This window comes from Ovis aries, chromosome 5, assembly GCF_016772045.2.
Source record: "Ovis aries strain OAR_USU_Benz2616 breed Rambouillet chromosome 5, ARS-UI_Ramb_v3.0, whole genome shotgun sequence".
Taxonomy (NCBI): domain Eukaryota; kingdom Metazoa; phylum Chordata; class Mammalia; order Artiodactyla; family Bovidae; genus Ovis; species Ovis aries.
In genome coordinates, this window is record NC_056058.1 from 18,010,617 (window position 1) to 18,038,601 (window position 27,985).

The 27,985-nt window shown below is 53.8% G+C and overlaps 2 protein-coding genes across 9 annotated transcripts in view; one reads left to right on the plus strand and one right to left on the minus strand.

Moving 5' to 3' along the window:
• The first annotated feature begins 1,642 nt into the window (after nt 1–1,642).
• On the plus strand, nt 1,643–9,079 carry APBA3 (amyloid beta precursor protein binding family A member 3). 2 transcript variants are annotated; one of them, XM_027969875.2, is made up of 11 exons: nt 1,643–1,706; nt 2,724–3,317; nt 3,403–3,442; nt 6,385–6,530; nt 6,651–6,737; nt 6,842–7,003; nt 7,353–7,532; nt 7,646–7,858; nt 8,415–8,534; nt 8,623–8,763; nt 8,852–9,079. In XM_027969875.2, the coding sequence occupies exons 2-11, from the start codon at nt 2,751–2,753 to the stop codon at nt 8,921–8,923; spliced, it is 1,728 nt and encodes a 575-aa protein (XP_027825676.1). In that variant the 5' UTR covers nt 1,643–1,706; nt 2,724–2,750; the 3' UTR covers nt 8,924–9,079. The 2 variants fall into 2 exon arrangements, with proteins under 2 accessions (XP_027825676.1, XP_042106098.1); XM_042250164.1 differs by having other exon boundaries at nt 1,643–1,694.
• A 78-nt stretch (nt 9,080–9,157) lies between these two features.
• The window catches only part of TJP3 (tight junction protein 3), a 30,436-nt gene continuing 11,608 nt past the window's right edge, over nt 9,158–27,985 (minus strand). For all 7 annotated transcript variants that reach the window (XM_027969873.1, XM_042250160.1, XM_042250163.1 and 4 more), the window contains 20 exons: nt 23,838–23,894; nt 23,613–23,722; nt 22,836–22,938; nt 22,240–22,588; nt 20,845–20,948; nt 19,601–19,760; nt 19,218–19,326; nt 18,625–18,683; nt 18,136–18,202; nt 17,769–17,925; nt 16,779–16,887; nt 16,376–16,613; nt 15,278–15,489; nt 13,989–14,084; nt 12,275–12,345; nt 11,630–11,840; nt 11,447–11,547; nt 10,782–11,069; nt 9,748–9,794; nt 9,158–9,386 (listed from right to left, as the gene is read on the minus strand). In XM_027969873.1, the coding sequence (XP_027825674.1) occupies nt 9,284–9,386; nt 9,748–9,794; nt 10,782–11,069; nt 11,447–11,547; nt 11,630–11,840; nt 12,275–12,345; nt 13,989–14,084; nt 15,278–15,489; nt 16,376–16,613; nt 16,779–16,887; nt 17,769–17,925; nt 18,136–18,202; nt 18,625–18,683; nt 19,218–19,326; nt 19,601–19,760; nt 20,845–20,948; nt 22,240–22,588; nt 22,836–22,938; nt 23,613–23,722; nt 23,838–23,885 (2,742 nt within the window). In that variant the 5' untranslated portion in view covers nt 23,886–23,894 and the 3' untranslated portion in view covers nt 9,158–9,283. The remainder of the gene's footprint in view (nt 9,387–9,747; nt 9,795–10,781; nt 11,070–11,446; nt 11,548–11,629; nt 11,841–12,274; nt 12,346–13,988; nt 14,085–15,277; nt 15,490–16,375; nt 16,614–16,778; nt 16,888–17,768; nt 17,926–18,135; nt 18,203–18,624; nt 18,684–19,217; nt 19,327–19,600; nt 19,761–20,844; nt 20,949–22,239; nt 22,589–22,835; nt 22,939–23,612; nt 23,723–23,837; nt 23,895–27,985) is intronic.

Here is a 27,985-nt window from a genome sequence, read left to right on the forward strand (position 1 = left end):
CAAGCAACTGTGTGTGCTCAATCTGGTCCAACTCTGCGGCCTCAGGGACTATAGTCCACCAGGCTCCTCTATCTGGGAGGGGGAAAAACTGTGATTTTTCCAAGCACGAATACTGGCGTATTTCCTTCTCTAGGGCACCTTCCTGAACCCAGGGATCAAACCTGGGTCTCTTGCATCTCTTGCATTGGCAAGCAGATTCTCTACTTCTAGCGCCACCTGGGAAGCCTTGGATAGGGGATTATGTATCCTTTAAATTTATAGCAGTTCTGTTTCAAGTCCCTCGCTCCCAATTTTGTGAACCACAGATTACATATGGCATTTAAAAACTAACATAAAGGCTAGGGGATCAGGGGGGAGAAAACTTGTTAGCGTTACATTAAAAGGTCCTACCACCCTATAAGTTATACCCATGTAGCCAATGGCCCTCAAACTTTCGAAAGTCATACCATGCAACAGGTGATAAATAAGGGTTTGGTTATCCTAAGCCAATTAATTTTCCACAAAGCAGATCCACACAAGAGAAAAAGAAGTACGTTTAAATCAACTTTTCAAAGTGAAATATTTCTCTAGGTTCTGACACTGGGTTCTTCTCAGTAGCTAAATTACTGAAAACCTATAAGTAAAGAAAGCTAACACTTATTAGACTCGATATTTTCCAGCCCTACTGCTAAATCTGCAACCAGCTCGATTTCGTTTAATTAGGAGGTAGGTGTGGGCTTGGAGAAGGCAATGGCAACCCACTCCAGTACTCTTGCCTGGAAAATCCCGTGGACAGAGGGGACTGGTAGGCTGCAGTCCATGCGGTCGCTAGGAGTCGGACACGACTGAGCGACTTCACTTTCACCTTTCACTTTCATGCATTGGGGAAGGAAATGGCAACCCACTCCAGTGTTCTTGCCTGGAGAATCCCAGGGACGAGGGAGCCTGGTGGGCTGCCGTCTGTGGGGTCGCATGGAGTCGAACACAACCGAAGCGACTTAGCAGCAGCAGCAGCAGCACTCAGCAGTGGCTCAGCGGTAAAGAACCGGCCTGTCAACCCAGTAGACGCAGGTTCATCAGGAAGATCCCTAGAGAAGGAATGGCAACCCATTCCAGTATTCTCGCCTGGGAAATCCCAGGGACAGAGAGGAGCCTGGCCAGCTACAGTCCATAGGGTCGCAGTCAAACACAACTCAGCAACTGAGCACACACGCATGCACTATTATCCCCAGTTTACAACTGAGGAAGCCAGAAGCTCAGCGAAATAAAGTTAAGCATAACCGAGCCATTCCGCCAAGCCGAAAGCCTGTGTACAATATGTTCCCCGTGCCGCTTTTGGCACCCCTGCAGTCGGAAAGTCCATCTCCCATGCGCCTTTAGTATTTTTCCAGTCCCATTTCTTCCCATCTGCGACCCCTTAGAATAATGACCAAAGAGGTAGCAGTCAAGCAGTGATTTTTAACCGCACTTTGCAGTTAAGGAAATAGGCTCAGAAGCCTGTCGGAGCTTTCACGCCAACTAAATGAAAGCTTTGGATTCGAACTCGTGATCCACATATCTGGCACTCCTGCGCGGGCGAGGTTGTCTAAGAGAACTACATTTCCCAGCAAGCCCAGCGGGAATGCGCATGCCCAGTGATCCAGGATCGCTGCGCGGATCTGGCAGGCGGCGGCGGAATTGGCAGGAATTGGCAGGCGGCGGTCACTGGAAACACGGTACCAGCTCAGGTTAGGGATTTCGGCGCCCCCGCGGGTTGAGACCACCTGGGTTTGGTAAATGAGTGTCCCGGAGGATCATAGAGAGGTCTGGAGCCAGCATCTGAAGTCACGGCTCTGAAGTCTTGAGTCTGGGGTCTACGAGAGGACTAGGGTCTTAACTCTCAGCTTTAAGCTCCAGTTTGTGTCTTCAGGCTGGGTCTGGGGTCCAGGTCTGAGTCTGGGGTTGATCTTGAATGTGGCATTGGAGCTTTTGAGGTGACTCTGCTTTCTGGCATTTTGGAACTCTAGTATTTAGTCTGAAGTTCTGGATCTGAAGTCTTGGACTGAGGTCTTGAGTCCCTGGGTATCGGGTACCTACACCTGTCGGGTCTGTGTAGTCAGAGTGTGTCTCTGGGTCCCACATCCTGGGGAAGGAACACTTGGAAGAATCAGGGCTGGGGTGTACAGGGTCCACGGGTGGGAGGGGGAGGTCTGGGGAGACGCGCACAGGTTAATTCCCTGGGGTTTGGAGCCCAGGAAGCCACTGCCTTACAACTGCTGATTCTACACCTCGATTTCCTCCCCTGTAAAATGAGGATCATGGCAGAATCTTCCTTGCGGGGTATAGTGGGGATTAAATTATGTGTTCTCTATGAACATTTACCAGGCTAGATCCTAGTACCAAGTTGGCAGCTGGAAAATCTCATCTTTGTTTTGTTTTGTTTTGTTTTGTTTTGCTTTGGGTCTTCATTACTGCATGGACTTTTCTCTGGGTGTGGAGAGTAGGGGCTGCTCTTGAGCTGAGGTGCATGGGCTTCTCATTGTGGTGGCTTGGGCTCTACAGTGCAGGGGCTCCGGTAGTTGCGGCTCCCCGGCTCTAGAGCACGGACTTAGTAGTGTGGTTCACTGGGCTCAGTTACTCCATGGCATGTGGGATCTTCCCAGATTGGGGATCGAAACCCATGTCTCCTGCATTGACAGGCTGATTCTTCACCACTGAGCCATCAGGGAAGCCCAGAAAATCTCATTTTTGATTCTCCCTTTCAGATGCTGGCTTGAGCCCAGGGTCCAGGCATGGAATTCCTGACAGCCTCCCAACCCCCTCCAGGACCTCCAGCCATGGACTTGGAAGAGCCCAGGGACACACTTTTGCCCTCTCAGGACCTCACCCGTGATCGCCAGTGGGACCCCACACCAGGAGGCTCCAGCAGCCTGAGTCAGATGGAACTTGATGGGCTAAATATTCAGGACCTGGTGCAACAGTTTGAAACTCTGCCGGGTGACCTGGTGGGCCTGTCCCCGGATGGACCCCCGTGCCCCCTGCACATTGCCACAGGCCACGGCCTGGCCCCGCAGGACATGGCTGACGCCCATGGGCTCTTGTCCGCTGAGGCTGATCGGGAAGACTTGCTGAATCTGTTGCAGCAAGATGAGGGCCCTCCTTCTCAGAAACCTCCTCCGGACCCTGCTCCTCGCCTGTTACAGCCCCCCGAGGACCCAGAGGAGGACACTGGCCTCCAGGAGTGGACGGAGGGAGCCTCCGCCGAGCAGGATGAGGACAGGAGCTCCAATAGCTCCCCAGAACCCTGGCTGGAGACCTCACCTCTGGTCACTCCTGAGGAGCCACCTGCCAGTGTCCAGGTAGAGCCCACCCCACCCCCCAGGCCTCCACTGTTGGGAGCCAAACAGGAGGACTCAGGCCTGCCCCTCTTCTGTCTTCTTCCAGAGACCCAAGACCCTGGCTTCCTACCCTGCCCTCCAGGAGGGTGAGTGTCCCGCCCCAGGGGCTCAGGGGTTTCAGAACAGCCCAACCCGAGTTTCCAAAATCTGGCACAAAGTTAGCTCATGAGGAGTGGCTTCTCGTGAGGCTCTGAGGTTGGTTTTGAGTAGATTCTGTACACCCAGGAGAAGAGAGACAGTCTTGAGAATGTTCTGGAATGGAGGGCAGCCTTGGCAAATTGTAGGACTTGATTCTAGAGCAGGAGTTGGCACATTACCATCCATGGCCCTTCTGCTATGTCTGGTGAGCTAAGATGGCTTCTGCATTTTTAAATGGTTGAAAAAAATTAAAAGTATTTCTTGATGGGTGAAAATGATAGGCAATTCAAGTTTCAGTATCCACAAATAAAGTTTTATCAGGACAAACTCAAGCCCATTCATTCAAGTGTTGTCTGTGGCAGCCTTCATGTTGCCACAGGCCAGGTTGAGTAGTTGCATCAGAGACCGTAGGAAAGATAATTACTGTTTGGCCTTTTGCAGAAGAGTTTGCCAGTCTGCCCTCAAGGCATGAGAAGTTCTGTTCTGGCCACCTGGAATGTTCAAGAATATTCTCCCCCCATGCTGCCTGAGGCTCTAGGTCAAAGGACAAGTTCTGTAATCATGGGAAAGGACGCTGGTTTGGACTTGTAGTTCCAAGAAGGTTCTAAAGTCATGGAGCTATGATTGACCTAGCAAGTTCCAGAACCTGGCATTTTGCCTCTGGTTAAATGTGACCTGGGCTGCTTAGGGCGTTTTGGAATGATGAGCAGAGCTGTCGAGTTTTCCCCCGACTGAGCAGTCTAGAACCATGGAGTAAATAGAATTTATCTCTGATTTCTAGACCATTAGGAGCTGTTCTAGAACTGGGCAGGGCTGTCCAGTTCTAGAGTCGTCAGAAAGTTCTAGAGCTATACAGCAGAAATACAATTCTAGCCACATATCACTTGAAATTTCTTAGTTATCCACATTAAAAAACCACTCAAAATTAATTTGTTGTTGTTCAGTCGCTGAGTCACATCCAACTGTTTGTGACCCCATGGACTGCAGCATGCCAGGCTTCCCTGTTCTTCACTATTTCCCAGAGTTCACTCAAACTCATGTCCATTGAGTCGGTGATGCCGTCCAACCATCTCATCCTCTGTCACCCCCTCTTCCTGTTGCCCTCGATCTTTCCCAGCATTGGGGTCTTTTCACATGTGTCGGCTCTTCCCATCAGGTGGCCAAAGTATGGGAGCTTCAACTTCAGCATCAGTCCTTCCAGTGAATATTCAGGGTTGATTTCCTTTAGGATTGACTGGTTTGATCTCCTTGCAGTCCAAGAGACTCTCTAAAGTCCTCCCACACCACAGTTCAAAGGCATGAATTCTTCAGCGCTCAGCCTTTTTTATGGCCCAATTCTCACATCCATATATGACTACTGGAAAAAATTAACTTTAAAGTTAACCCAACATAGTTAAAATGTTATTTCAATGTACAATTAACATTTTATTTTATTTTATTTTTCAATTAACATTTTATAATTATTATTTTGTAATATGAGGGTTTCAAAATCCAGTGTCACATTTTACACTTGCAGCATGTCTCAGTCCAAACCAGCTGCATTTCAAGTGCACAATGCCGGCCTGTGCCCCTATACCCTAGTGGATGGTGCATCTCTGAAACCCCAGAGCAGAGTTGTCTGTTGTCCTGGAATGCTAAGCTCATGCAGGACAAAAGGACAGAACTGGCTGACCTTTGAGTTCATGGGTGTGTGGTTTCGTTCCCTGGGGCCTACATCTGTGGTTCTCCAAAAAAGCAATAGCTATTGGTTAGAATATTCTAGAATCACTGGCACTCCTGTCTGGCTCTAGGTTACTCAGGGAATTCTAGAGCCGTGTGGGCAAAGCTTTTTGAGGTTCTGGGCTGGGTTGGGGGGTTCTAGAACTATGAGCCAAGTTGTTTGTTTCCGGACTGTTCAGATCATTAGAATTTCCAGGTACACCTGCAGTTGTGAATCACGGTGGGGATTGTAGAACCCATGGAAGGGCTTCTGGATGCTCTGTTTTTAAAATTGTTCATTTATTTGGCTGCACCAGCTCTTAGTTGCAGCAGGTGGGATCTTTAGTTTCAGCATGTGAGATCTAGTTGCCTGACCAGGGATCAGACCAGGGCCCCTGCATTGGGAAGATGGGGTCTTAGCCTTGGACCACCAGGGAAAGTCCCCCCAGTGCTATCTTGATTAAGAAGTTCTGGAATCATAGAGTGGAGAAATCTGATTCTAGAATCCCTGGCAGAATTCCGTGGTTTGAGACCCGTCAGGGAGTTCTATACTCGTGGATCAGGAGCCCCTGGGGTTCTCGATAGAATGAGAGTTTGAGCTATGTGGACAGTTGGCTGTTTGTATTCTGTGCAGTTCTATGACCATGGAGTTGAGCTATGGTCCTAGCCTGATTGGAGAGAATTCTAGAACAGCGGGCGTACCTAACTGTTTCTAGATTGATTGGGGTTCCTGAACTATCCAGCGGAGTTGACCATGGTTCTGGGATGTCACATGTCTTAGAAATAAGAGTGATGCTGTCTGGTTCTAGCCTGATTCCTGGAATTCCAGAAATACAGGGTGGAGGCGTCTGTGGGCACTAGAGCTGTTTTTGGGTCTGGCCATGGTTCTAGACCCACAGCCTGCTCCTGAAACTGCGTGCTCTGCCTGAGAGTTCTTGCGCCCTGGGCAGACCAGGCTCTAGATGGACGGGGGGGCTCTCCATCTATGAGGATCAAGCCTCTGGTCCATGGCTGTGGCTGATGGGATGGCTCTGGGACCCCAGAATGGGTGGACCTGTGTGGCTCCAGGTGCTGAGCCGCAGAGCAGAACTTTGTGTTTCCAGACCATCCAGGACTCTGGGAGGAGCCCATAGGGGTGGATGAGGCTGGCGGGGGTTCTAGGGGGCTGACCCACCTCTGCTGTCACCCTCAGTATCTGGCCCCTGCGACCACGAAGACCTCCTAGACGGTGTCATATTTGGGGCCAAGTACCTGGGCTCCACCCAGCTGGTGTCCGAGCGGAACCCACCCCCCAGCACGCGCATGGCGCAGGCCCAGGAGGCTATGGACCGTGTGAAGGTGAAGCCCTGGGCTGGCGGGTGGATGGGCAGGCAGGCAGGCTCCTCCGAGACCCCCTGAGCCTGGGGCGTCAGAGTCTGGGTCTTTGGGGGTTTCCACGCCCCACCCTGCTCCCCACAGGCCCCCGATGGGGAGACTCAGCCCATGACGGAGGTGGACCTGTTCGTCTCCACCAAGAGGGTCAAGGTCCTGATGACCGACTCCCAGGTACTGGGTCGGGCCTGGCCTCTGGGGCGTGGAGGGCTCCACCAAGGGCAGGGCCGAGCAAGCCTCCTGTAGGACACCCAGCTCACTCTCCCAACTCCCGGCAGGAAGCCATGATGGACCACGCCCTGCAGACCATCTCGTACATTGCTGACATCGGCAGCACACTGGTTCTCATGGCCCGGCGGCGCCTGGCCCAAAGGCCAGCAGCCCAGCCCCACAGCCGCCGCCTCTATAAGATGATCTGCCATGTTTTCCAGTCGGAGGACGTGAGCAGCGGGCTCTGGGTGTCCTGGGGGCGAGGGGGTACTGCTTGGGCCCCTCCCCTCCAGCAGAGCCCAACCCTGTCACCCTTAACGTTCTTCCATCCCCACCCTGCTCTGGGCCCCAAGCCATGCATCCCCGGCCTTCCTGTAAGACATTGAGACTGGCAGCCGCCTCCACAAGCTCTCCCCGCCCCAGGCCTGTCTCCCTTCCCTTCCCCTAGATTCTCAGGCAGATGCTTGGGAGGCAGTCCCACTTGAGGGTACAAAGGCCAGCTCTGGGAATATCAGTGTATTGGTGGGGGACCTGAAGAAGATAGGCGGAACCCCCAGAGAAGTGCCGCCCACCCCGCAGGCCCAGCTCATCGCTCAGGCCATCGGCCAGGCCTTTGCCGTGGCTTACAGTCAGTTCCTGCGGGAAAGCGGGATTGACCCCAGCCAGGTGGGCACCCAGCAGAGCCAGGGGGCCATGGGTCCCGGCCACCTCCACAATGGGGACCTCGACCACTTCTCCAACAGCGAAAACTGCAGGGAGGTGAGCAACCAGGCCCCCTCACCCCAGCCCACCAAGTGGACCTGAAGAACCCTCCCACCCCGTCCCTCCCACCTCTTCTAAGCTTCCCTCAGCTGCTACCCGTGGCCCCGCAGGTGTTCATCGAGAAACGCCGGGGTGAGGGTCTGGGCGTGGCGCTGGTGGAGTCGGGCTGGGGCTCCCTGCTGCCCACCGCTGTCATTGCCAACCTGCTGCATGGGGGCCCCGCTGAGCGCTCGGGGGCCCTCAGCATCGGCGACCGCATCACTGCCATCAACGGGACCAGCCTGGTGGGGCTGCCCCTGGCCGCCTGTCAGGCTGCCGTCCGGGTGAGTGCTCCAGGGTGGAAAGCCTGCAAGGCCCACTCTGCCCCACCCCCACGTGGCTCCCAGGCACTTACGGAAACCGAGGCTCAGAGAGGAGAAGCCCAGGAACACCCTGCTGGTGCCGGAGCAGGATGGAATGCAGACAGCCTTGACTCTGCCACAAGGCAGCAAGGGTGTTGAGTCTTGACCCTTGTTGCCCAAACGGGGCAACCTAGGCCCAGAGATGGGGAGGGACCTGGCCAGGCCAGAAGGGCAGGACTGACACGGTCCATTCCGTGTTACTGTCTGTAGCCCTGTCCTGTGGGCACTGCTAGAACCTCTCTTTTGACCATAACTGAAGCCCAGGGAGATGAGAGGTGCCACAGCTCTATTAGGCTGCCCAGCTCTGGTCTGGGTTCTTAATCACTTCTCAAGAGTTCTTATAGAATCTACAGCTTCCATTTTATGAGTGGATAAACTGAGGTCCAGGAGGTTGCAGTCTGACTGGAAGTCTGGCAGCACCCCACCCACGACCCCTCCGTGGAGGTGCAGCCAGGCCAACAGCCCCCATCCTGCACAGGAAGTGAAGTCGCAGACGCTGGTGACGCTCAGCATCGTCCACTGCCCTCCGGTTACTACGGCCATCATCCGCCGGCCGCACGTCCGTGAGCAGCTGGGCTTTTGCGTGGAGGACGGCATCGTGAGCTCCCAGCCCAGGGACCGGAGAAGGGGGTGGGGCAGCCCCAATCCCGGCCCCCTCAGCAGCATGGCCCTTCCTCTCTCCCCAGATCTGCAGCCTCCTTCGGGGTGGCATCGCTGAGCGTGGGGGCGTCCGCGTGGGGCACCGCATCATTGAGATCAATGGGCACAGTGTGGTGGCCACACCCCACGCTCGCATCATCGAGCTGCTCACAGAGGCCCACATTGAGGTGGGTGGGGCCTTGTGGGAGGAGCCAGTTGTGGGCATGGTCTAGTGGGAGGAGCCCAGCCCCAGCCTCGGCCTCCTCTTCACCCCAGGTCCACATCAAGACGATGCCCGCCGCCACCTACCGCCTGCTCACAGGCCAGGAGCAGCCGGTGTACCTGTGATCGACTACCTTCACCCCCACCACTGTGCCTTAGCCCCTGCCGGCCCTGGAACTCCGTCCGCGGAACCTCCTCGGCTGGCCAAGGTCCCAAGGTTTCTAGGCTCTATGTTATTTTTTGATGTAAAAAATTAAAGCTTGCTGAATGGGCAAAATCTCAGATCTGGGTCTGTGAGGTCGAAAGAGGAAAGACAACACTGACTGTGGCCCCTTGTCCCAGGAAATCACTAGAAGCCAGTGCTGTGAAAATACTCTATTAAATACCAGGTGGAGGGAGGCAGGTTTCTAAGTTCTGTATGGGAGACTGAGTCTCAGCTCCAGGGAGGAAATAGGAGGACAGGCCAGCTGGCCACCTGGAAGGGGGTCACAGGTCAGTGGCTGGTCCCCAGTCGTAGCCGTCTTCGTCAGAGGACTCCACATCTCTGGCTCGTGTAAACTTTTTCCTCAGAGCTTCCCTCTCATATGTCCTGGGGGTCAGAAAATAGAAGAGGCTATGGGTGGGGAGGGTGTGGACTTACCTACTGTTAACCGAGTTGACTCTGGACTAGGCACAGTGGGTGTAGTCAGAGATGAGCAAGACTCTCAAACTCCTACACATCCTTCAAAGCCCCAGCCCCAATGTCCCCTCCTTCGGGAAGCCTCCTCATCCTCCCAGGAAGAGGATTCCTACTCTCATCGCCCTGACTGCATGGGGCTTGGAGTGGCTCTCTCTGGCTCTATCTCACCCACAAAGCTATAGCACCACAAAGGCACAGCTTGATTCTAAGCACCCCAAAATCCTGGGGTAGGGGGTTGAACAGCCCCAACGTGGAGTATAGGGACTCTTACCGCATGCTATCTTGTCGCCGTTGACCCTGTGGGTGGCGGCTGTCCATCTTAGAGAGGGAGAAAGGCAGTTAACACCCCCACCAAGGAATGAGAAATAGGGATGAGTAATTACCCCCATCCTACCTCCCTCCCTTTGCCCAGGCAGTTCTACCCACAAACTTTCTCCTCGTCCCCACAGAAGTCTTGAAATCATCCCCAATTTTAAATGAGAAAATGGGTTTGGACAGGACGAGGCCTTGGCTGAGACCTCCCAGCCTGTCGACAAAGGGAGAGTCGGGTTTTCCATCTGTGACATCCCTCAGAGTCGTGTTGTCAGGAGCGCATAAATGAGTTCATGTATGTCAGCTGCTTAGCGTAGAGCTGCCTCATAAACAGGATGCCATAGACAGTTGAACAGGTTGGGCACTGCACAACCCCACAGCACCCTTCTACCAGCGACACAGATTTGTACGTTTTTACATTTCCCTAGAGAGGGTCTGCAGAACTTTCTCGAATTCACAGAAGGGCACCTAGGGGGCTGAGGGAGCCCCACAGAGAATAAGTGCTGAGTCAATATTTGTTATTGTTAAATACCTGACTACGATGGGGAGGGACTTGGACTAAGTGTATTCCGTTTAAACAACAAGCTTGTGGGAATTCCCTGGTGGTCCAGTGGTTAGGACTCTGAGCTTCCCACTGCAGGGGGCCTGGCTTCAATCCCTGGTCCAGGAACTAAGATCCCTCAAACCTTGTGGCCAAAAAAATACAAAATAAAGCAGCAGCAACAACCAAAATAAACAATGGGCTTGTGATGTCAAGACTTAGCATCAATCTCTGAATCTAAGATAAGGAAACTCATGCAGAGGTTAAACATTTGTTTTAAGTGACTCTGGTTTAAACACCCTAGAAGTAGGTCCCAGATACTGATGTGATCAGGGAAGTTTCTGCTCCTTCACATCCAGGGGGACAGGGTACAGGGGTGGTGAGTAACAGGCCCCCTACTCTTCTCAGCCCCATCCCCAAACCCTTGGGTGCTACCCCCATGTTCTGTTCACCTGGGCTCCCCGGGGACCGGAGGGTCTCCCATGATCCTGTGGGATCCGGGGCTCATCCCCTAGCACGGGCTCTGAAGACCGGGCCAGGGCTGGCACCCGGGGCCCCTCATCCACGTCTGTGTGGGGCCCACCCTCGCCATCCGTGTAGCCTTCACCGTCCGTGTAGACGCTGCCCTCGCCATCTGTCTCGTAATCACTGTTGACCCGGCTGTCGCAGCTCAGGTCCGCGGAGCTGTCCGCCAGCCCGTGGTGGGGGAGGTCCAGGTTGTCTTCTGAGGAGCTGTCCAGCTGTGAGTGCACATGGCCGGGCTAAGCCAAGACCCTTCCCCCTCCTGCCTCCAGCCCCAAACTTCCTTGATCTGAGACCAAACCCCAGACCCATGACACCACCCTTCAAATTCCAGTCCTCAACCTCAAGTTGAGGCTTAACTCTTGACCCCAAGATGAGTTTTCACCATTGACCTTATTCGAGACGGAGCCACCACATCTGAACTGAGCTGCAAGCCTTGACTCCAGCCCCCAGAGAAGACCCCAATTCCAAAACCCAACCCCCAGTCCCATCTCACCCCAGGAACCAGGTCCAGAAACCCTAACCTCAGGGTCAAATCTTGGCCACACCCCTCAGCCCCTAACTCCAGGCGGGTCCCACCCCCTGGCTCAGGTACCTGGTCCTCAGCCGTCCAGATGGGCCGCGTCTGCTGCTCCTGGATCACAGCCTTAAGCTCTTGGTACCAGGAGTCACTCGTACCTTGCAGGGGGATGGTGGCTACAGGGACGGGGCATCAGCATGGCCAGGAGGCTCAGGCCAGGGCCCACCACCCACCCCAGACCCTCGGCTCCCATCCCACCTGTGAAGAGGTGGTCGCTGTACTTCCTCAGCTTCTGGGCCTGGGCATAGAGGCGGCGGGAGCTGCGGCGGGAAGCGGGGGCCAGCCACTGGCGCAGGGCTTTGAGGGCTGTGCGGCTCTCAGGAACACAGAAGACCACGATGGGGTAGTATTGCACGTAGTTGAGGCGCTCAATGGCTGAGGGTGTCACATCCAGGAGTGCGTGCTTGTCCTGGGCCGGGCCAGTGCCGGGGGCAGTGGTGCAGGGCCAGGAGACAGAGAGAGAGAGACGGAGAGACAGTGGAGAGAAAAACCATGCCCAGAGACAGAGCATTGGAGACAAGTGAAGAATCAAACAGATGGAGATGAAGAGTCTGAGGTCAGAGTGGACCCCCAAGCCACTCACATCTGCAGGCCAGCATGTTGGCCTGGATCACAGTGTCTTGAGCACAGAGCCCCCAGTTTGATTCTCTGCCTTTTCCCAGGGCTTGCCACTGCATGACACAGGGCAGGCTCTGTCCCCCTCAAGCCCTCCCCATGAAAAAGCCTCCAAAATGGGCCTCCATGGAAAATCACATCTGTGTGGCATGGGCCCAGAACAGGTTGGAAGCCTAGGCCTCAGTTTCCCCATCCATGAAATGGGACCCACAGCAGAGCCTTGCTTACTTTCTCCGCAATCACCCGCACGGTGTCCAGTCTGATGATCTTGGAAGGGCTCTCAGTCCTTGACACGCTCTCTGTGGAGGGGAGAGGCAACTGGCAGCTTCAGGAGGGCAGTCACTGGTCTTTCAAATTCATGTCTACCTGCCCCTCCCTTTCTCAAGAACCCACCATGGCTCCCTATGGCCCTTGAGGGAAATCCTAACACCAGCAATAATAGCTCCTGTTGGCCTCATGCCTGATATCACACTGGGTCCCCTCATGAACATGACCCTCACCTCCTCCTCCTGAACAGGAGTGGCTACTGGCCCATCTGGCAGATGGGAAAACTGAGCCTCAGGGACATAAAGTCACCAGCTCAGAGTCACTGAGCCAAATGGCATGAGGAGCTGGGTGCAGAGTCTGAGCTCCAGACACTTACTCTCCAAGGCTCAGTCCCAACTCTAGGCCTTGGCTTGGGCTGTGACCGAAAAGAATCTACTCTCACCCCCATGTGTCTTCTATGACCCTAGATGGAGCACTGCTTCCTCCAGGAAGCTCTCCTAGATATCCTGGCAGCTGAGGGAGAAGGCATGCCCTGCTCTGGGGTGCCTAGAAGGGAGGGGGCCACAACCTTGCCTTTTTCTCTTTGTTGTGGTAATCTGTGTAACATAAAATGTACCATCTTAACTGTTTTTAAGTCCATAGCTCAGTGGCATTAAATACATTCACAGTATCATGCAACCATCCCTACCATCATCTCCAGAACTTTTTCATTTTCCCAAACTGAAACTCTGTCCTCATGAAACACTGACTCCCCATCCCCTCCCCCAGCTCCTGCCCCAACATCTATTTCCTGTCTCTGTGGATCTGACTCATCTAGGACCTCCTGTGAGTGAAATCAGACAGTATTTTTCCTTTTTGTGTCTAGCTTTTCTCACTGAGCATCAAGTCCTCAAGGTCCATCCATGTTGTAGCAGGTGTCTGAACCGCCTTCCTTTTTTTAAGGCTGAGTGATATTCCGTGGGTAGATGGAGCACATTTTATTTATTCACCACCTGTTGATGGATACTTGGGTTGTGTCCACCTTCCGGCTGGTGTGAATCATGCCGAAACTTCATGTACAAGTATCTGTTCAAGTCATAGCTTTCAGTTCTTTCCACGTATCACCAAAAAAAATTATTTTAACTTCTTTTCAACCATTTTAAATTTATAAATACCATTCTCCATTAGCAGGCTGAATACAAACAACCGGATTTAGCCCAGGAGCTATAATTTGCTGATTCTCTACCCTATCCTAATTGTTTCTGTAGTTGTTCACTTTCGGTCTCTTCCAGAAATTCTGTGTATTTGTTCAACACTGTGTCTAGAGCTCAATAAACAAATGTCTTGAACTAACGAATGGACAGCTGGCAACTGTCTAATTGGCTCCATTGTCGGTGACTGCCTGGTAAACGTGTTAAGAAGGATTCTGAGGCTCTCTGGGCAGAGTGCCAAGATCGATGAAAGCTGCATCATTAGCAGCTCCCTTACCACACTGCCTCAACCCCAGAGGCTGAGAAAGGGTTTCTTTTTATTTTTTAATTTTTGCCACACCCCATGGCATCTTGGTACCAGGGATCAAACCCACACCTCCTACACTGAAAGGTGGAGTCTTAACCACTGAACCACCAAGGAAGTTCCTAGGAAAGGGCTATGAAACGATTCACCAGTGAGGTTGCTAAAGGACCCAGTTTCTCACCTGCAATTTCAAACTTGTCAGGCATCTCAGCTGTCAACTTCTGCATAGCAATGTCAGCCACAGGTCCCAGTATCACCACCGGGCGCTTGAAACTCGCTGAAGGGCAGAGAATCAATGACAAGAATCAGGATCTCATGTGGGGCAAGGACTGCTAGACTCTTGCACAACTGTTTCTTCGTTTTCTCCACAGTACATCTAGTGAGGCCCATGGCTGCCCAGCTAAAGACTACAACTCCCTGCATCCCTTGCAGCTAAAGGTGGCCATGTGACTATGTCCTGGCCAATGGGATGCAAGCAGAATGATAAGTCTGGGTTGTATCCTTCATGGAAAGGTAGGAGCCCTCTTTGACTTCTTACACTAGGCTGTTACTTGAAAGAAAAGGAAACTTCTTGTTTATACAGCTGGCCCTTGAGGTCTGTTAGAGCAGCTGAATCCAGCTAACTCAGTGGTTGGTAACTGCCATTACAACCCTCAGGCCACATCTGGTCCATTGCCTATTTTTGTAAATAAAGTTTTATTGGCACAGAGTCACATCCGGTTATGTCCCATTTCTCCTGTTTGTGTGTGTGAGTCGCTCAGTTGTGTCCAACTCTCGGCAACCCCATGGACTTGTAGCTCACCAGGCTCCTCTGTCCATGGAATTCTCCAGGCAAGAATACTGGAGTGGGTTGCCATTCCCTTCTCCAGTGAAATCTTCCCAGCCCAGGGATCTCCTTTATTGTAGACAGATTCTTTATCATCTGAGCCACCTTCTCATTCTGGGTCACCTGCTATTCCCATCCTCCCACTGTTCTAAAAGCCTCTGCACCTGGTTTTAATCCTCTGCCCTGAGGCTGTATGAGCTTAATCTTTTCCCTTCCAGAATCTGGATAAGGTGTATTTTAACATCTGGTTCTCAGGTAGGGAAAGAATCTCCTGGTTTTGTGTGTATGTATTTTTGTCCTGGGCTTCCCTGGTGGCTCAGTGGTAAAAGAATCTTTCTACAATGTGGGAGCTGCAGGAAATGTGGGTTCAATCCCTGGGGTGGGAAGATCCCCTGGAAGAGAACATGGCAACACACTCCAATATTCTTGCCAAGAGAATCTCATGGACAGAGGCGCCTGGTGGGCTACAGTGCACAGGGTCACGAAGAGTCAGACATGACTAAAGCGACTTAGCATGGCATGACATGGCATTTTGGTCCTAAGGTAACCAAAAGTGGGTGTTTGGGGTGGAAGGAGGAAGGTAAGGATTGTGGCTTTTGAACACTCTTATTTGAGGCCCTTCCCCTCCTCCCACCCTGGCCCACCTTCTCTCAGGACCACGCGCTCGTACGGTGGGTAGTGACCCTGTTTGGTCAGAGCCGACAGATCCTCACGGCTCCGATGGGTGGTCTTCTTGGCTCCCCGACGAAGACCCCGCAGCCGCCAGAACTCAGCCCGTGAGTTGGAGCCCGCTGAGGCTCCAGGTATGACCCCCACAGCCCGCTGGGCAGCCTCCAGACTGGCCAGCTGCTCAGCCCTGGAGAGAAGGGAGGAGGTAAGTGAGCACCAGAGTCCAGCATGACAGCCCCAAAGATGTCCATGGCCTGAACAGGGGGCCTGTGGACATGTCGCCTCAGTGGGCAGAGGAGACTTTGCAGGAGGGATTAAGTTAAGGTCCCTGAAATGGGGATGACCCAGGGTCATCACAGGGTCCTTATAAAAGAGGGGTGGGAGGTACTTCCCTGGTGGTCCAGTTGTTAAGAATCCACCTGCCAATGCAGGGGACACGGATTCAATCCCTGGTCCAGGAAGATCCTAATACCTGACAGCAACTAAGCCCCTTCACCACAACTACAGAAGCCTGTGTGCCCTAGAGTCTGTGCCCCAAAACAAGAGAAGCCACCGCAAGAAGAAGCCGGAGCCCTGCAGCCGAGAGTAGCCCCTACTCACTGCGACTAGAGAAAGCCCATGTGCAGCAAGGAAGACTCAGTGCAGCCAAAAATAAATAAATTTAAAAAAAAAAAAAGGAGGGGTGGGAGGGTCAGAGGCAGAGAGAGACAGGAGATGCTGCGCTGCTGGCTGTGAGGATGGAGGAGGGGCCACGAGCCAGGGAGGTGGTGCCTCTAGCAGCTGGAAAAGGCAGGAGCTTACACTCCCCTAGAGCCTCGGGAGGACCCAGCCCTGCCCACATCTCCACTGAGCCCCATCAGACGCATTTCGGACTTTGGACCTCCAGAACATGAGATGATAAATGCATGTTGCTCAAAGCCCACAGGTTTATGGTAATTTGTTACAGCAGCTGCAGGCAACTGATGCTAGTGCTGCCTGGTTGGCTGGAGCCTTCTGCATGGCTCTCTAGAGTACACCACCAGGGATGCTAAGTAGCGATGCTAAACCTAGTCCAGTGTGCGGTTGGTCCCCACCTGCTCTGGTTGGGGATGATGCCCCGCTCCTTCTCCCGGAGGTCACGCCCCATGCGCACTGCCAGCCACTGGCCTCCCCGGGCGGGACTCTGCCCGGGGCCGGGGTACAGCGTGTCCAGCACGTGGAAGACGTCTCCGCGGGTAAAGCCCAGGCCGGATGGCGGGCTGGGCTCCATCTCAAAGTGCGTGCGGATATAGAAGGAGTCGCCCAAGCCAGACCGCACCATCTTCTGGAAGACTGGATGGGGAGACTCTGTGAACTGGTGGGACCCAGACCCCACCCCTCCCCAGGGCCTGACTGTGGATTGCACTCAGCCGTGGGCCACGCACACCTTTCTCTCTCTCAATCTCTCTCTCTCTCTCTCTCACACACACACACACACACACACACACACACACTCACTGTCCTGCTTGCGCTGTGTCACTAGCTCCACTTCCTCGCCAACTGGCAGCCCCAACAGGAAGTTCACAGCCTCCTCCCGGGTCAGGTTCTGGAACGGGGTATCATTCACCTGCCGGGAATGGGGTGCAGGGGTGGGACGATGCCCCGGGTGAGAGATCCCAGCTCTTCCTCTCGACAAAGCTCTCAACCCTCTCCTTCCAGGGCTGCTGTCAAGAGTCCTGGAGATTAGGGGATGGCTTTCCAATGGAGGCATTGCCTTGTGGCACCCGGGCTTCACACACACTCTTGAAGGTTTGACCCGGAAACCAGGAAACGGGAAATATAATCAATTCAGGCACAACCAAGTCTCAGTGAGTGGTCAACATCAAGACACAGGAACGGGGGATCTCAGCTGTGACAGGACCAGGACACTGGTGGGAATTTGGTGAAACATGAAAGAGGCAAGATAGGGACTTCTCTGGTGGTCCAGTGGTTAAAAATCCACCTGCCAATGCAGGGGACAAGAGTTCGACCCCTGGTCCGGGAAGATTACACATTGCTGCAGAGAAGCTCTATACAGTCAGCAAAAACAAGACCAGGAGCTGACTGTGGCTCAGATCAGGAGCTCCTTACTGCAAAGTTTAGACCTTAGTTGAAGAAAGTAGAGAAAATCACTAAGCCATTCAGGTATGACCTAAATCAAATCCCTTATGATTATTCAGTGGAAGTGATGAATAGATTCACGGAATTAGATATGACAGACGCAGTGACTGAAGCACTATGGACAGAGGTTTGTAACACTGTATAGGAGGTGGTGACCAAAACTATCCCCAAGAAGAAGGAAGACGCAGAGCAGCCAAAAATAAATTATATATATATAAAAATTCGAACATCTCTGAGGGCCTTGCCAATTCCCAAGGAGGCCCAAGAGGAGGGCTTACAGGCAGCAACAGACTCGGGGACCACCCAGAATGCTCACCGCCAGCCACCCCAGCTAAAACTCCCGCTCACCTGCAGAATCTCATCTCCCTCCAGGATGCCCTGCCCGTCAGCCGGGCTGCCCGCCTGAACCCCGGACACAAAGATGCCCACGTCATTGCCTCCGGCCAGCCGCAGCCCGATGTTCGTGCCCTTGAAGAAGCGGACCACCCGCGAGTCTGGGCTGTACCTGCGCAGAGAGGCGGAGGCGGAGTCAGGTGGGAGGCGGAGTCAGGGCAGGCAGAGGCGGAGTCATGCGGGAGGCGGAGTCAGGTGGAAGGTGAGCTCCCCTGCTTCGAAGCCGAACCTCCCAAACAGCCCCACATGGGTGTCCCGGGAAGGCAGGTGCTGGGGACCGGGGAGGCACCCCGGTGTGTGTAGGTCCTCTTGGGGCACATACCCGTGGTCCTCCACACTCTGACCGCTGGACACCCTGTAGATGTCATAGTTTCTTGGCCTCGGGGAGTCTGAAAGGGAACAGCCAGTTTTCCCCAAGTGAACTGACCGGTCCAGCCGCCAAACCTTTGCTGTAGGGTGTCCCTGCCCCTTGGAATGTGGCTGCCCAACCCCCGCTCCTTCCAGGGGGAATTGTCCCTGACCTCTGAGGCCCATGCCAGCCTTTCATACTCTGCATGGCACAGCCTCATTGGCTGATATTAGAAAAACCAGAGGAGAGGTGCTCAGAGTGACCACAGAGGTGCTCACCTGTTTGGTTTTTAAAATATATATTTGTTGATGCCAAATGAGAAGTCAGCATTGTTGAAATGTCTTTTTTTTTTTTGCTGTGCCATGTGGGATCTTGGTTCCCCAACCAGGGATTGAACCCAAGTCCCCTGCATTGGAAGCACAGAGTCTCAACCACTGGACCACCAAGGAAGTCTCTGCTCACCCGGTTCTGACGTGGTCCTAGAATCCACTGAACTTTCCCGCCGAAGCCGGTGGCTCTCCCTGGTGAGGAACAGATTTGGGGTGAGGTCGGGGGCGGGGGGATGTTGAGCAGCAAATTTTAGAAGAATTTTAATTTATCAGCACTTGGGGTTTAGTTCTAGTCCTGCCCCTCTGCAGCTGTGTGATCTCAGGCCCTCTGCTCCTTATGACATGACTAGTCAATGACCTAAAGAGCCAACAATGAAGTAAGAGTTGGAACCTTGGCATGGGCTGTCCTCTGGCCTCTAAGATGGACTGCGGTGACCTCTACCCCTGGTCGTTACTCCTGTGTGGTCCCCTCCTCTAGACAGAGCCCCCTCTCCCCACACTGAGGGTCTGAGTCCTCCCACCAACAGCCATAAGAGGGAGCTTAGAAGGGGATTACCCACCGCTAAAAGCCCATAGCCCTAGACCACATCTTGGAACCTCCTAGGGACAGGAGAGACCTCTTCCAGGCAGGCCACCACAGCTGCACCCTCAAGGTTACCCAATGTGGGAAAAGACATGCCCATGTTCCCCTCTCATTTGGCCATTCTAGCCAATGGGGTTACATACACGGGGGAGTTGGTTCGGCTGGTGTCTGGACTCTGCTGCCCATGCTGGGGTGGCGGTGGGATGTGAGATGGTGGTGCCTGGGACAGTTCTGAGCCGAGGTCTGAGATGTCTGTGGGGAAAAACCTGTCTCAGCCATGGGCATGGCCTTCCAGGCTGGACCCATTTCACGGAGAGGCACATCAGGCCCCTCTAAGCAAAGGGGCCCAGACCAGAGTCAGGCTCAGCTGGGAACCTCCAGCTCTGATTTGCTGTGTGGCCTTGGGCAAGTTTCTGTCCCTCTCTGAGCCTCTCAGGGCCAGGCTTACCAACCTCTGCTTGGCCCTGCCAGACACAGCCTGCTTCCCTGGCCCTCCGTTCGAACCTCCCTGCCCAGGGCCCCTCACCCTCCAGGAGGGAGCTGTCGCTGTCGCTGACGGCCGGAGGGATATTCACCAGGAACTGGCCTCGGTCCCTGAGCACCAGCAGAGTCAGTTTCCCTTCTGATTTCTCAATCAGTTGCCGTGTGTCACTCAGTGACAGATTCTCACTGGACACCCCATTGATCTAAAAGGAATCGGGAAAGATGAGAGGAAGCAAGTTCACAAGAGATAGGGGATACTAGAAACAGATATTTTGGTGGGGGGACTACAAACATACAACTCTCAGGGGTTACTAAAAACAGACATTCTCAAGGGAAAATGATAGAATTGCATTCCTTCTGTGAGAGGATACTATGCCGAGAACTGACCTCCGGAAGAATTCTAGAGACAGATAGTTTTCTAAGAGGGGTGGGGGATGCTAGGGAAAAATTAAAAATGGATTGACTCTCTCATCTCCTCAGAGAGGGAAATTTCTCAGGAGACATGGGGAAGAGATATTAGAAACAACTCAGGAGTAATAATAGAGACAACCCTAATTAGGGGTGAGGGAGTAAATACTTAAATACTAGAAACAGATAATCTCTAAGAGGTACTAGAAACAGACATCCAGAAGTAGACTGGACACAATTCCTAGGAAGGGTTTAATGTCATCTCAACTCACCAGGAATCCATTTCTAACCTTTTCTCTTGGGAATGTCCGTTTTCAGTAACCCTTGCAATTGTGAGTTTCTAGCCTCCCCCCCCGCCCCACCTCTAAGCTCTAAGTGTCAGCCCTAAGCCACTAGAAACAGACAACTCCTCAGGGTCACTAGAAACAGACAACTCTGAGAAGAGTTTAAAAACAATCAACCAGAAATGCTTTGGAAATCAAACACCAGGAATCACTAGAGACAGATTTTTCAGGGGAGGAGTCTAGAAGGAAATGAACTCTTAAGGCAGAGCTGCTCCTTGCAGCCTGGTTTCTGGATCACTAGTATCCAGCCACCTAAGGCAGGTCCATGAATCAGTGCTGTAGCCAGCTGGCCATGAGATTCTGAGGACACTAGAAACAGACAACCCAAAGGGAGTACTAGAAACCAACATTTGGCAATGGATTAGCAGCAGATAGGGGAAAGGGGGGGGAAATCCTGCATAGCCATCTCCAACCTTTGGAAAACAGGTAACAATGCAGCCGGCAAGTGGTTCAGCTCTGCTGACCTTACTGGGTCTTGGTAGCACTTACTCTCTGGCCCCGGTCTCCCTGCCTCTGATGGGAAGCCCGGGCTTACCTGGAGGATGAGGTCTCCTTCCTGAAGCCCACTGTTCTGGGCAGCCAGGCCCGAATCTGTGATATGCTTGATGAAGATCTGACTGCCCAGTTTGACCCCAAAATCTGTGGGAGGAGGCGGAAAACTGAGGCAGGGCCTGGGGTCTAGGCTGCCAGGGGCTCTCAGATCCCAGCGTTTTCACCTGCTCTCTACCACCCTGCCTGCAAACTTCAGCATTTCCAGCGGGCATTCTCCGCCTCAGGCACCTGTCAGCAGGTCACAGCGGACCTGGTGCCCCGTAGCTGAAGATGCAACACACAAGCCCCAGGTGATGCCAAGAGCTGGGAAGACGGAGCAAGCGGGAGGTGGGGGAAGCAGCCTTGGCGGGAAGCAGGGAAGCTGTTTGGGATGAGGTGGTCGGGGGACAGCCTCTCTAAGGGGGTGGTGTCTGAGCCAGGTCTCAGATGAAGCAAGGGAGCAAACCCTGCAAGGGTCTTGGGAAGGTTGTTTCAGGTGGGAAATGGTCTGTGCAAATGCCCTGCTGCAGGGATTCTGATGCCATCGCATGGTGGTCGGCAGCAGGCACCTGAGAAGGGGCAGAGCCCGGGCTGTCCCTTCCGGACACCCTGATGACAACACCAAAAGGACTTCGAGGCCACAACCCCCAGTATTCAATGAGATCATGATGAATGTTTTCAGGATTACTAAAGTTACAATGTGGGGTAGAGGTCCCGGTGCCATTTGTCACGTCATAACCACAATTCCGAGATCATGATGCTGTCCTTGAATCAAGAGCGGGGGGTGAGAGGTCACGTCTCTCTACCCCTGTAGAAGCAGAGGTCTACTGTTGTCTACCTATGAACACCTTGACAATCTACTGATGTCACGATGTGTGAGCTTCCTGTTTCTCTAAGAACAGGCCACAAACTTAGTACGTATAATACAACACAGATTTATCTCACGGCCTGAAATGGGCCTCATGGGACTTAATCCAGGTGTGCGCAGGGCTGGTCCCTCCAGAGGCTCCCAGGGAGCACTGGCTCCTGCCTTTCCCAGCTTTGAGGCACCACCTGGCTTGTGGCCCCTCCCTCCATCCTCACAGCCAGCAGCTCAGCATCTCCCGTCTTGCTCTGCCTCTGATCCTCCCTCTCCCTCTTCTAAGGACCCTGTGAAGACACTGGGGTCCCAGGGAATGTAGGGTCGTCCCCATCTCAGGGGCCTAGCTTAATTGCACCTGCAGAGTCCCCTCTGCCCCGTGAGGTGACATGTCCACAGGTCCTGGGACAGGGCGTGGACATCTTTGGGGGCTGTCATTCTGTTGACCACACACCATGCAGGACCGAATGTCAGGGCAGCAATGTGGCCCTTTCCCAGGGACTCCAAGACCCCTGCCAACAACGTAGCCCTAAGGCTCACCATCACTCTCTCTCTTCCGCACCAGCACGGACTTCACGGGCCGCATTTGCACGTCCTGCCGCGGCAGCCGCTTGAAGCCAGACACCAGGGCCAGCCCGTTGGCCTCGGAGCCGCCACCTGGGCTCCTGCGCCCGTGGCTGCTGGCCCGGCTCCGGCGACCTGCCCTTGGCCGACGGGAGCGCTTGCCCCAGGAGTGGCCAGAGCCGCTGGACGTGTCCCCATCGTAGCCCCGGCCGTGGTCAGCCTCCTCCAAATGCCGCAGCCTGTCTTCCTCATCTGAGTCCTGGTGTCCCGGGGCAGAAGTGACCTTGGTGGCGGGCACCTGGACTTTCCGGGGACGCTTCACTGTCTGTTAAGGGAGGCAGAGGTGGGTGGGGGGCCAGTTCAAGGCTCTGGCCCATCCCCTGAGCAGCCCTGGGGGACTGTGGTCCCTCTGAGCCTCAACATCCAAGCTGTGAAATGGGGACACAATGCCATTGGCTCGGGGAAGCTTATATTCATCTGCCTGTGGGCAACAGGATCGGGAATTGGGGGGTGGGGTGGGGGACTCAGCCAGGACAGAGGTGCTGCTGGCAGGAGCTGCCCCTCCCACTCACAATGTTGGCCATCTTTGTGCAGGTCTTGAGTATCTGAATGGCGAAGGTGGAGGTGACACTCTCCATGGAGACCCCATTCACCATGACAATATGGTCCCCTGTCCTGAGGGAGAAGGCCAGGTCTCAGGGAGGAGGCCTTGCTGGGAGCCCCTCTCCCCAGGCCTTCCCTGAGGGCCCCTGGCAGGTACCCCCAGTTCTATAAGGCCTGGTTCCAAACCATCAGTGTCCCCAGGCTCACAAAGACATCCTTCTAGGCCTCAGTTTCCTCATCTGTAAAGTGGGGCTGATCAAAGAACCCACATAATAATGAAATGCAATTGTAGAACAGAAACAGAAGCAATTGCAACCGGCATCTCCACACCCCCTTACTTTTTCCCTAGGCCCCCCCTCTTCGTGCTTTTCTTCCCTTCTCTCTCTGTTTCACACTCTATTTCTCTCTGAAGCTGGCCCCCGATTCTGAGTATCATGTCACCTGTCAACCACTCAGGCCCAAGAACCATTTTTCCCGAAATAACTCCCAGGAGCCTCCTGCCCCCAAGACCTCAGGATACTGGGTCACTCTCCCTCCAGCCAAAAAGAGGTTTCCAGGATATTTGCTCCAGGAGCGTTCCAGGGCCACCATGACCCCGAGAACAGTCAGTCCTGCTGCCAGTTTCCAGTCCTGTGTTGTCAGAGCTGGAAGGTGCCAGACATATTTTAGCCTCCCGACTCTGGTCCATGTAGGTCCCTCCTTCTTGACATGCCTGTCCCCTGTAACCCAGCTGCCTTGACACCTACTGTAGCCAGCCCTCAGCCGGCCCTCCAGGCACCACATCGGACACAACCACAGATCCACCGGACCGGTCTCGGCCACCAGAGATTGCGATGCCAAAGCCTCGGCGGGGGTCCTGAGAGGGGATGAGAAATAGAACGCGATTCTGCTTTTCACTGGGGCCAAGGCCACCCTGTGGGGGCCAGCCCACCATTTTTGCTGGCGCCCGTGAAGGGGGAGGGAGGCCCCACCTTGCTGATCGTGGCGGTGCACTGCTCCCAGATGGTCAGCTCCTCCATGTCCAGCACCTGGAGGGGCACAGGGAAGGCGGGTGTGGGGTTCAGGGGTCTCCACACCTGGGTGGGGAGCCTGGCTCTGACACTCTCCTGGCCCAAGCCCGTGGGCTAGCTGCAGTCTCTCCTGAGACCTCAGTTTTTTCATCTGCAAGGTGGACTTCAGTCAGTGGTTCTCAACCCAGAAATGTTCTGCCTCCTCCAGGGGACACTGTGTGGTATCTGGGATCACCTGTGGTTGCCACAACTAGATGTGCTCCTGGCATCGAGTGGGGGGGCGCTAGGGGTGCTTCTCAAATTCCTTCAGTGCACAGGACAGACCCCACCATAAAGAATCATCCATGGGCTTCCCTGGTGGAACAGTGGATAAGAATCCGCCTGCCAATGTAGGGGACATGGGTTTGATCCCTGGTCCGGGAAGATCCCATATGCCATGGGGAGCAACTAAGCTCGTGCGCTACAACTACTGAGCCCACGCATCTAGAGCCTGCACTCTGCAACAAGAGAAGACACCTCAGTGGGAAGCCCATGCAGCGCAATGAAGAATAGCCCCTGATTACGCAACCAGAGAAAACCCGTGCATAGCAACAAAGACCTAGAGCAACCAGAAATACAGGGAAAAAAAAAAAAAAAACAGGAAAAAATGATCCTTTCCCAGATGTTAATGGTGTTGAACTGTAATGGAAAAAGAGAAGGGGCAAGTCCTTGTTGCTTTCCCTCTGGGAGATGTGACTCGGTTCCTGGGGTCATCGAGCAAGGCCCACAGGCACAAGGGACTCACTCTGCTTCAGACCTGCAGGCCTCCTCGCCATTCCTCCAACACGCCAGGCCTGGTCCTGCCCCAGGACCTTTGTACACACTTTCTCCTCTGCCTGAAACTCTCGTCCACCAGCGATCTCTACCTGGCTTCCTCCCTCACTTCCTTCTCCCAGCCACCCGGTCTGCAACTGGCCCCTCCCCAGCCTACAACAGACCAGTTTATCTGCCTCGCCCTGATTCCCAGTTCACAGAACCTGTGATCCCTTGACATTCTCTGAATTTTAAATATGTGGTCACTGCATTTCTCCTTCTAGAATGTCTGCTTCGGAGGGTGGAGATTTTTATCTGCTTCGGATTCTGTCTATGGAATGATTGAATGAAGTGCTTCCTTTGTGCCAGGTTTTTCCAGTAAGATCTCATTTAATCTGCTCACTAATAGGTGTTCGGTTAACAGATATTCTATTATTCATCTGTTATATGATTTTTTTCCAGTAGTCATGTATGGATGTGAGAGTTGGATCATAAAGAAGGCAGAATGCCGAAGAATTGATGCTTTTGAACTGTTTGGAGAAGACTCTTGAGAGTCCCTTGGACTGCAAGGAGATCAAACCAGTCAATCCTAAAGGAAATCAACCCTGAATATTCATTGGAAGGACTGATGCTGAAGCTGAAGCTCCAGTACTTTGGCTACCTGATGTGATGGGCTGACTCATTGGAAAAGACCCTGATGCTGGGGAAGACTGAAGGCAGGAGGAGAAGGGGACAACAGAGGATGAGATGGTTGGATGACATCACCAGTTCAATGGACATGAGTTTGAGCAAGTTCTGGGAGATGGTGAAGGACAGGGAAGGCTGGCATGCTTGCAGTCCATGGGGTCGCAAAGAATCGGACACGACTGAGTGACTGAACAACAATCACAGATGAGGAAAGCTGGGTCCAGAGAGGGAAAGTCACTTGCCAAGACAACTGAGGAATCGGAGTGTAGGGTTCGGGAGGCGTGGCTTCTGTTATTTTCAAGTCCAGGGTACAGACGAGATCAGAGGCTTTGGGAATAGAAGTCACGCAGCCAACAAAAGGGGGTATGTGGCCCCCACCTATCCCTTACTTCTACCTGGATGTGCTGCTGCCCCTGGGGGACCTTGTAGAAATGATGCCTCCTCCTCACATAGGATAGCAGGTGTGGGGGGATTCCCTGTGCAGTGTGTGGTGTTTCCCTGCCTTTTCTTAGAGGTTCCTGGGAGAGCAGCATTCCAGGCTCCAGGGAGGTAGGAAGCTGAGGAGAAGAGGGGAGCAAAGCCAAGGGCGGGGCCTCATGAGCCCTCCTGGGAGCCAGGTCTGCTTTGCACCACCAAGATTCAAATCCTCCAGTGTGCACTTGACAGGCTGTGGTGGTACTTCTCCAGCCTCATCTTCCCCATCTGTACAATGGGTACCTCCCTCACCCCCGCTGCCCCATCTTTCAGTGCTGAGGTGTGAGAAGGGGGCCTGGAGTCTCCCACAAATAGCAGTAGGAGCCTCTGGAGGGACGGCAGTGGTTGTAGTGAGAAGTAATAATAATGACCTTTCTCCTCTGTGTAACATTAATAAGCAACACTATCTCATGAGCTGCCAGCGAGCACTATGCAGTACCCATTCCTTTACTCCTGAGGACCTCAGGAAGCGGCACTGCTTCTGTTCCTGCCTTCCTGCCTCACAGGGGAGGAAAAGGAGGCCCAGAGAGGTTCAGTAACTTACTAGAGGTCACACAGCACTACGTGAACCTTGGCAGTCTGTCCCATGCCTTTGCTCTCAACTACCTGGTCCCAGCATCCTTCTGTTTTTTGTTTTTTTTTTTTTTCCTTCTAAACTTATTTTTTGGAACAAAATCTTTTGGAACAAAATCACTTGCTCTGATTTTATGTTTGGTGTCATTAAATGATTCCCTTGCATTTTGAGTTCCTGGCTCTATTTTAAGAATCAGCCCCCAGGGAATCACAGCCCCTGAGGGGGCAGGCACAGGTGGCTGTGGCTTGCTCTGGCTTGTGCAGGTTCACCTCCATGGATACTGGCAGGCTCTCTGACACCCATAGGGTCACAGCCCACCTCAGCTTAGTTCACCCCCAACCTTTCCCTGGCTGACCCCTGTGCCTGGACACCCTCCCAACATGCATACAGCTGTCCCCTGACACTTGGGTCTCAGCTCAAATGCCACCTCCCCAGGAAGACCTCCCAGACTAGCCAGTCTTCTCTGGCTGGCATCCTACCATTCTTCTGCTTTATTTATTAGGTTTTACTCATGGCATCCAAAACCATCTTCAATTACCCTGTTTAATCATCAATTTGTGATTTTCTGATCTTTCCTCTTGGGTGTGAAGGCTAGCCGGGGCTGTCTCTCCGGGTACTTTGCTGATTGGTCCTCCAATCAGCCTCCCTTCCAGGCTTTTGCACATCCTGTACTCCCTGGCAAACTCCTTTTCATCCTTCACAGCCCCAGGGGCACTGTGTCTTCCTTCAGGAAATAAGTCCTCAACACCCCAGCAAGACACACACATTTCTTGCCTCTGATTATTGAGGCCTGGGAGGTCCCAGTCCACCTGTCTCCCCTACACCCGTGAGTCTGGTGATTCCTGGTAGGCAGGGTTGGGGGCCCTGGGACCCCATCATGGTCCCCACAGGACAGCGTGCGGGGGGTAGTTTGAGGAATGCACTAATGGTAGAATAAAAGGCTGATTTTGCCAGGAACTCTAGGTTCTCTGGGAGACAGTGGAGGACAGAGGAGCCTGATGTGCTGCAGTCCATAGGGTCGCAAAGAGTAAGACACGACTTAGCAATTGAACAACCAGCACCTGCATGTCTGTCCAGAGTTCCTAGCCTCCTCAGCCCCGCCCCCCTCCAGGTGAGCTCCGAGGGGGCGGGGCCCGGGCCTACATCCCCGCCCTTTGCCACGCGCGGGACAGAAACACCGGATACTAGAGGCCTCCAGAGGGGACTGGGCTTACCGAGTCACACCGGCCCGGGCACGTGGTTGCCAGGCTGCTGATCACTCTCCCCCTCCCCGCCCCCACCTCTGGGAACCACAGCGGGGGTCGGAGTGGGGGAGGGGAGGGGACCACAAATACTCGAGTTGAGGACGGGATTCTGGGAGCTGCTTCTTGCTGCCTGGAAGGAGAAAGAACTTCCCGGCCCTACAGCCTCGGGTGGTCTGGCCTGGGGCCAGCCACAGATCTCCCAAGCCTGTTCACCTGTTTACCCCTCTGGGGCCCGACCTGAGACGCAGAAGGGTGGGTGTGAGAAAGCCGGTTCAAGCTCCAACACTAGAGAACGAAGCACATCCCCCTCGCCACAGAGCCACGGGGATTCCCGGCCC